The 8,945-nt window shown below is 43.1% G+C and overlaps 1 protein-coding gene across 1 annotated transcript; it reads right to left on the bottom strand.

Annotated features, from left to right (window-relative positions):
• Positions 1–5,150: 5,150 nt before the first annotated feature.
• Positions 5,151–8,611, bottom strand: LOC119340415 (chaperone protein ClpB1-like). The gene is made up of 7 exons (XM_037612325.1): positions 8,553–8,611; positions 7,342–8,239; positions 6,738–6,904; positions 6,309–6,649; positions 5,935–6,214; positions 5,659–5,856; positions 5,151–5,551 (listed from the first exon to the last, which is right to left on the bottom strand). Exons 2-7 carry the CDS (start codon positions 8,210–8,212, stop codon positions 5,339–5,341), a joined length of 2,070 nt encoding a protein of 689 aa, XP_037468222.1. The 5' UTR covers positions 8,213–8,239; positions 8,553–8,611; the 3' UTR covers positions 5,151–5,338.
• Positions 8,612–8,945: the final 334 nt, after the last annotated feature.

Genomic DNA, 8,945 nt, shown 5'->3' with positions numbered 1-8,945 from the left:
GGTGGTGGTGACCAAGGCACGGGGGCTGATGGTGTTCATGGTGGAGCAGGCTGCCAAGGTCTTGGTGACCTCCGCCATGGAGCAGCAGTGCAGCCTACGAATGTGTGAAGCTCCATGAGCATGGCCTTTTCGCACTCCGCGCTCACCGCCTTAATCATAGCTTGCCACGTGGTCGACGATGCACTCTTCCCTATCTGCCTTCGGTTCAGTCTCATTGTGATGTATGCTGCCACAGGCACCAGGTGACACGCCGGAATGCAGAGCGAGGTGAGCTGGTGCTGCTACCATTGCTTTATCCATTGCATGGTTCTTTTATTTAGTTGCACGATGCTTTCTATCTTGATTTTTTTGTGTTGGATGAGCTGATTGTATAACGTGAAGCCAAGCAGAACCAACTTGTTATTTGTGAGAGTCGGCTACTTTCAAGTCTTGTTAATAGGTGAATGGTTGAACTCAGCTCACACTTGTAGTTTGTATCGATGCCATTCTTCATCAGGGATAAACTGTCAAATTTTCAGTTGATAATGGTGCTATTGTTCGACCCGTGCTAGATTTACTAGGATTTTTTGGTATGATACCAGTCCTATCAAATTGTTGTATTGCGTGAATGTTTGTACAATTTGATGTTTATAAGTAAAATATCTAAATTAACACTAATATATATTATGTTTTTCCAAAAACACCAATATATATTGAGCTTGTAGTATTGTCCATATCTAAATTCTGCTGGATGTTAAACATTGAGCTCAAGGAAGTTCATTGAATACATAGTCACCCGACTGCATGTATGGTGTCATTGTTCGGATTGCATGTATGGTTTTTCATTGTTAAACAATATTGACCACTCCCTTTAACTAAGAGAATTTATATTTTTATATTGATTTTCTGTATGGTTTCTGTGCTGATCACAATTTGGTAATAACCCAAGGTTGCCTTGATGTGCTATGATGAACAATTAGCAGAGACATCTCTTAAAAAAGCTTCTACTCTCATCTGTCATTTATGTATATGTACATGTAAGATCGATCATGATTATTTTGGATCAACGTTTATACCACTTCCCCGTATGTTAATATACGAGACATCGATTGCTTGTGAAAAATATTACAAAGATGTCCTCGATTCCATAAGAATTTTGTTCCATCTATGTGATTGTGATGTTCCTGAAACGTATGCTCACTTGTCTATTGTCCTCTTGGGTCTGAAATATTGTTGCTCATCCTTTCTCATCATTATATAGACAAGAATAGTAATTTTGGTCTGTCCTTCCCATCCAAGTATGGAAATAAATAAAAATGCATATAGATTTTAAAAGTGATGTATTGGCCTTATCAAAAGATGCTTATTTGTTTCATCTCTTGCTGAGAATTGGGGTGTTGAAAATATCAAGCAAGGATGTCCATATGCTACTAAGTGTACACCTCCTCTTCATAATCGTTGACTTTACAAATTCAAGCCCATTTGAGAAATATTACACTTTCTAATGTGACACTTATTTTGAAAGTTGGAATGTAGGGAGTATATGACACAACAGATTGTGATGCCCAGTGTGAGCGACAATGATCCATTTTTCCCGTATGAGTTGTCCGACAAAATAATGTCAATGCAAGATGGCGCAGCAAAGCGCGCTTTTGGCTCTAGTTACCTTCCATGCCCAACAAAAATGGTTAGCTAGCTAGGTGACACATCCACGTAACTGAAGAAAACAAATAACCTACACAGATTACATCTGGGTGTGCGTGCGGTGAACGCATGATGTTTGTTTGCGTTTGGAATTCGAGGCGTCAGCAGTCAAACCTCAATGTTATCTTAGGTGCTTATGCCCTGGCATACATCTTGCAAAGTTATGTATGTACAATGCTGGCTCGCAGTGAAGTAGCTATTTCACCCGCAAAAAAAAAAAATCTAGAGATTTTTTCTTACCAAAAGATAATCCTCACATCTTATCTAGGTATCTTTAGTAACATGGATTGGATTATATGCATCTCAGTGTAGTTTTATCATAGGCATCTAGAGAAACCTAAGTTTTGTTCCTCCGTAAAAAAAAGTGATTTTGAAACATTTCTTTGCAAGTGTACACTATGTTTTTTTTTCTTTTTTTTCTCAAATACGCCTAGATGGCATATCACTGCATTGATAGGGGAAAACGTTTTAGAAATTACAGGTCACCACAAAGACGTGCACAATAACGGCGACACTGTGGTGGCGAGATGAGCAGAAGACAGAGGGTTGCTCAGCTCCCAAAAGACACAATCAGGTTACAGCTAGCCCTAAGTTCATTCCTCGAGCTCCGGCCATGGCCCAAGAGCGAGCTTCATCCTTGATTGCAACTATAAGTGATGGCAGGGAGGGCGCAATCTTGTCGAAGATGACGGCGTTACGGTGCCGCCAAAGGGACCACGCGACGAGAGAGGCCACGGTGGCGAGCCCGCACCGCCTCGGCGTCGGGATGTCCAGGAGAGCAGTATGTTGGCTGATACAAGAATGCAATGTTCAATAAATTAAATGTCCTCTCTCTTCCACACGATACTTCTTAATTTGTTTACTCCATCTATAGTAACTTGGCATTCAATTCATCTAAGCCTCTTTGTCTACTCCTAGCACTCCTTTTCTCTCTTTCCATCAACCGGTGAAAGTACTGTTCGGCATGGAAGATAATTAGGTGAGTGTAAAATTATTCTGCAACCTATCAATTCCCTATACCCTGACGTGAAGTTTTCACTTGAAAACCTAACCAGTAGTACATGTGATTTTTCTCATGTGAAATTACATCCATGTAATAAAATATATATGGTTGGCTGACGTAGTTTGGTCAGTTTTTTCCCATTCTCTTATGTGTGGTTTTCATATATGCATGCCATACTTTTCATTCTGTTTGAAGGACAATCTTTGAAAGGCTAAGTTTCTCCGACTTCAATTAAGATCCTTGATAAGAGATTTAGTAGAGAAAAAATGTTGCCAGTTTAAAGTAATTTAGGGCAACTATTATTCACAATCGACAGAACCAAACGGCGAACAATGATCGCAAGTTCGCAACACTTGTATGCTTGCATCATGAGAGATTTGTAAAAAGTAATGTGATTGGTTTTCCAAATCCCAAAGGCTATGCCAACAGTGCTATATTACCAAGATCAAGGATGAGCATTAGCAATTGAGAGGCAGATGTCCAGATGAAGATATTTTTTTCTTGTTTTTTTCATGTACTTAAACTCTTGCTTTATTCGCTGAAGTTAGACAAAGCTTGTACTCCCTCCGTCCGGAAATACTTGTCATCAAAATGAATAGAAGAGGATGTATCTAGATGCATATTAGTTTTAGATACATCTCTTTCTATCTATTTTGATGACAAACTTTTTCGGACGGAGGGAGTACCTTTTATTCAGAAAAGAGACAATAGGAAGTGGAGTTCAGTAAAACAATGAACGTACTAACACTCCATTGACACTGAGTAGCAGAAAATGAAAGAAATGTTGCCAGTTACTAACCAGATTATGTATGGATCACCGACACTTACCTGGTCATTAGGTGCACAGAGTTTGTGAGCCGCTAAAGATACCTATATATTGAGCAGTAGGTGTAAGGTGTGAGCCGCTAAAGATACCTATATATTGAACAGGATCGGTTCTGTCACCAAAAGATCTATCCCTAATTGCGAGGTTTGATCTTGATAGCCATCATAATTGTTTTGATGGCAGCAGAACAGATCATGTACAAGCTTTTTCAGCGCACAATAGGAAATACTTCTTACAAGTACCACATTTATCAGCAACAAGAAACACTCGTGCTGCTGGAGCTTGAAGAAAAGGTGGGAACGACACGCGTCCCAGTACTTCCCATGCCGAACAAAAATGGTTAACTAGCTAGGTGGATAAAACTAGCTATGTAACTGAAGACAAGAGTAACCTATACAAATTGCATCTGCATTTGCGTGACTTCGTGTTTTTGTCTGTGATTGCAAGAGGAGGCAGATAGAGGGAAGGAGCGGTGAATTAGGTGCATATGTACAATAGAGGGAAGAAAAGGTGGAAACGATGCCCTTGTATGTCTCAGTACCTCCCATGCCGAACAAAAATGATTAGCTAGCTAGATAATAAAACCATGCAACTGAGGAAAAGGGTAACCTATACAAATTACATCTGGGTGTGAGTGAACACATGCTGGTTGTTTGTGGATGGAAGAGGAGGCCGGAGCAGTAAAATCTCAATGGCGTTTCAGGTGCATATGCCTTGGCATGTACTCCCTCCGTTCCAAAATAGATTACTCAACTTTGTACTAACTTTAGTACAAAGTTAGTACAAAGTTGAGTCATCTATTTTGGAACGGAGGGAGTATCTTGCAAAGTTATATATGTACAATGCTGGCTTGCGGTGAAGTAGAGTATTTATTTTCAATTAAATGGAAAGAGAAAATAATGAGTACTAGGAGTAGATATAGATGCTAAAATGCATTGAATGCCGACTACATATAGATGGGGCAGAAAAAAAATTAACAATTGAAGGCAGCTGCCCTCGGCACGTTGGAAGAACCGGGCCCTCGAGTGACTGGAATGGTGGTGGGAGGATCCTCTCATGGTGAAAAGCTTGAGGTGCATGGAATTTCCTAACAGTATATTCTTATAAAAGGATAACAAAAGCTGGTCCCTGAATTTCCTCCTTCCCTGTACCATTCATTGGTTGGTCTAATCCTACAATGTGCTAACTGACAACAGTTTGATTCAAAGGTTGAAAATTTTGACCAACTATTTTCTTTCTTCCAAGCAGTCGTTCAAAACTAGTCTAACTTTTCTAAGCATTAGTGGACTCGTAACTTTTTATAGGTCAAACGGGGGATGGATCATAAATGGATTGCACAGTTTGATCAATTTATTCATTCTGAACTCCTTGCCGCTATTGAGAATCATCCCCAATTTGCTTCATCCAGCACATCATGGAACCAAAGATAAATTGTTAAGTTCTACTGTGGTACATCCTAATAATATTCTTTAGCGTTAGATGTAAGAAGCAGTTACTGCTATAAACTACAATGGCAAAGAGCTTGTACTGCTCTGAGCATGTGCCCAGTTTGTCCATCGCACGTGCCAATCACGCCATCAACTAGCTATTGTAGAAACTAGAGGAGGTGCAAACTAACAGGGAGAAGCTTTTTTCCTTAAACAAACTATACAAAGTGGACACGACACAATTGAGATCCCCATTTTCCTTCCAACGAAGGAGACCCTGTTCAGCAAGTGCGAGTGCACTTTTCTGCGTTGAATTATCACGTAGTACTCCACATGACACTGATGAACCAAAAACTACACAGAATATCCAACATCCTAGTCGCCGTGCTATAAGGAAAGCTACACAGTCTCGCAGTTACCAGGGAGTTTGACCGTCAGACTCTTGGGTCGCGGATCTGACACCTTCAACACTTCAAACTTGAGCGTCTTCTCATTGGCAGCATCAATGGAGATTGACGAGCCTTCACTAATTTGTCCATTGACCAGCATCTCGGAGAGATCAGTCATCACATTCTTCAGCAACCACCTCTTTACAGGCCTTGCGCCATACATCTGCGGGTGCGGGACAAATTAAGCATTGATGGTTACCAAAACATAAACATTGTTACCTTAAACATGAGCCTAATAATGCCTCAGGTTTGAAAGGAAGCTGCACTTACTGGGTTGTATGATTCCGACAAAACCACGTCCAGAGCGGCATCGCTCGCAGATAGAGAGATGCCCTTGCTAGCTACGCCGGCGACAATGCTCTCCATCTGAATTTTCACAATCTCCTTCAGTTTGTCGAGCGAAAGTGGCTCAAATATAACAATCTCACTCATTCTGTTGCGAAGCTCAGGTTTGAAGTGTTTCTGGACCTGCAAGAACAAATGTACACACCATTCAGCATGCATCTACTGGAGACTTCACAACAACAGTCTCCTGTATACACAAACCTGATGCATCACAAGGTCGCGTGCAGCTTCCATTGTGATTTTTCCAGCCATTCCTGCTGTTAGGTGCTCCGCTCCTAGATTTGAGGTCATAATGATGATGGTGTTCTTGAAATCTACGGTCCGGCCTTTCCCATCTGTCAACACGGCATCATCCAGAAGTTGAATAAAGAGGTTCAACACCGATGGATCTGCCTTCTCCACCTCATCAAAAAGGATAACACTGTATGGACGTCTCCTGATTTTCTCCGTCAATTGTCCACCGTCTTCATGGCCTTCATAGCTTTAAGAAGGAACAAATAAAGCAACTACGATCAGCGAAATTAAAGTATGATATGAGAAAGTAATGCATGTTCAAAAAGATATACAAATTAAACCTTGGAGGTGCTCCGATGAGACGCAGCACAGATCCCCTGTCAACATATTCAGACATGTCAAAGCGAACTAACATCTTCTCGCTGTCAAATAGCTGCACAGCAAGAGCTTTTGCAAGCTCTGTCTTTCCAACACCAGACAAGCCTAAGAAGAGAAAAGAGCCTATGGGTTGTCCAGGCTGATCAAAGCCGGCTCTGGAACGTAACACTGCTTGTGCAACCAGATTTATAGCCTCATCCTGGCCAACAACTCGCTCCCGCAGTCTGCTCGCTAGGTGAATTAGTCTATCCTTCTCCTCTTGGTCAAGTGCAGTGACAGGAATTCCAGTCCACTGGCTCACAACCTTCAAATAACATTGTTAAAATTTGCATGACAAGCATATCTCGTCGATCAAAACAGTACAAAACTGTCATTAGGAAGAGAATGCCTACTTGAGCTACATGATTAGGGCAAACAATTGCCTCCTTCACTGCATTTTTAGAGCTACACTGCACAGTGTTAACATTCTCTTTTTGGTCGCCAACTCGCATCATTGTTTTGGTTGCTGTGGCACAAGCCTCATCAATCAGGTCAATTGCCTTATCAGGAAATTGACGACCTACAGTATAGACATCAATAAAATCTGTCAATTAACTCCAACATATATACAACTCGGCAGAAAGAAAGCACCTGCTCCATTAATTGATGCATCTGAACTATCATGAATTTATTCAATACCGTAAACATGATTTATATACATTAGTTAAACCAAATTAAACTGAATGCATGGGTTGCGACATGGGTGCTCCACAACAGTCTCATGCAATAATTCTGCCCTTCAATTGCACATCAGAACAATTGAGCAGATAGTTTAATTAGAATGTGAGCTAGTGGACCTTAACAAGAATGGACATCTGACCATAATAACCAATTAAAGATCATATATAACCCTGTTTCTTCCCTTCATGTTTCATTACGCTTCCTATAATAAACTAGATGAGTTCATGCATCTACTAATCACCTCTGGAAACAAAAGGAAAAAAATTAATTCCTCACCGGTGATGTAGCGGCCAGCGAGCTGTACGGCAGCAACAAGAGCGGCATCTTGGATTTCTAAGCCATGGTGCTGTTCATACTGCTGCTTTAGCGCCCGCAGCATGGCAATGGTGGCCTGCGCGCTAGGCTCCTCAACGTGCACCTTCTGGAACCGCCGCTCGAGTGCGGCATCCTTCTCAATGTACTTACGGTAATCATCAAAAGTCGTCGCACCCACACAGCGGATGCGACCACGGGCCAACGCCGGCTTCAGCATATTGGCAGCATCCTGGCATCCCCCCCTCACTGCACCGGCGCCGAGAAGCGTGTGCATCTCGTCGATGAATAGAACTATCTTGCCACCTGAATCCTCCGCCTTCTTTATCACGCCTTTCAAGCGTTCCTCGAACATGCCACGGAACATGGTCCCGGCCACCATCGCCCCGAGATCAACATCCACAACGCGAGCCCCGGCAAGTGCTGCAGGGACCTTCCCGGCAGCGATGCGCTGTGCAAGGCCCTCGACGATGGCTGTCTTGCCTACTCCTGCAGCACCGACCAGCGCGGCACAGTTCTTGGTCTTGCGGCAGAGGATGGAGATGACACGGTCTATCTCGCTGTCGTGGCCGACCACCGGGCTGACTGCCTGTTTGCTGCAGGCGGTCATGTCACGGCCGTAGCTGCGCAGGCACACGGTGCGCTCGTAGTACCGCCACGCTGCCCAGCATAAACCAATGGCTGGCCCAGCACAGAGAACGCTCTCCACGCTTCCATACAACCTAGATGCATGTAACAAGAACCGATCCAAGACCGCGCCTGTCGGAGTTTCTCCATCAGACGCCATAATACTCCAGGTCCCGAGCAGGGGATCGTAAGTTGAGGTCCGTTCCATACGGCGATGTCGATGAAAAGACCTGGCCTCGAAAATACACTGCAATGATTCAACGTATTGTATATAAATATATATAGAGAAGAATTCATGTTGCATAAGTATCAGACTTCAAACTGTATTACATGGCGGAGTTGTAATAAATTTATTATTCTGTTGCTTTGGAAACCGAGTTGTCATCAAAATTTGTTCTTTTAGGGAGTGGTCGAAATTAGCAGGACTCCAAGATTATCCGGCGCGAACAATTAACTTGACACAAATATCCAATTTCCTCTTAATTAACAGGAAAACTGTGACGGGGGGTGGGGAGGGGGTGGGGGATTGAGGCGAGAAAATAAATTACCCGAGTCGTGGGCGAAAATAAATTGTTCCTCCTCGCCGCCGCCGCCGCCGCCTCCTCAACTCCGCCCGCTGCTCCTCCAATGCGAGCCCTCGTCAGGTTCACGCCCGCCGGCGCCTCTCCGCCGCTCGCTTCTCCGCCGCTTGCCTGGAGCGAGCTCTCGTCGCCTCGACCTGGTCCGGTAACCTTACTTCCGGCCAAAGATAATTATAGTGGAGAAAACACATGTTTAGAAAATGCTAAAATGCTCTAAAATAAGTAAAACAGAAAAAGGGAAAAGAATAAAAATAGAAAACAAAGCTAACAAAAATAAAGAGAAAAAGGAACCCCCCAGCCCCCCCGGCCAAATGGCCCAGCTAGCCGACAGCCGACCGCCCCCCCACTCCCCTTATCCCC

Source organism: Triticum dicoccoides, chromosome 7B, assembly GCF_002162155.2.
Source record: "Triticum dicoccoides isolate Atlit2015 ecotype Zavitan chromosome 7B, WEW_v2.0, whole genome shotgun sequence".
Classification (NCBI taxonomy): domain Eukaryota; kingdom Viridiplantae; phylum Streptophyta; class Magnoliopsida; order Poales; family Poaceae; genus Triticum; species Triticum dicoccoides.
The sequence above is the reverse complement of the archived record's forward strand: the minus strand, read 5'-3'. Positions and strand labels throughout refer to the sequence as shown.

What these genes read in the sequence shown, in the direction of transcription:
- LOC119340415 (XM_037612325.1), bottom strand. Translation starts at nt 8,212, where the DNA reads ATGGAACGGACCTCAACTTACGATCCCCTGCTCGGGACCTGGAGTATT. An exon ending in CGCTGGCCGCTACATCACCG is followed by an intron (nt 6,905 to 7,341) that starts GTGAGGAATTAA and finishes TCTATACTGTAG; the next exon opens with GTCGTCAATTTCCTGATAAG. An exon ending in GCCCTAATCATGTAGCTCAA is followed by an intron (nt 6,650 to 6,737) that starts GTAGGCATTCTC and finishes TGTTATTTGAAG; the next exon opens with GTTGTGAGCCAGTGGACTGG.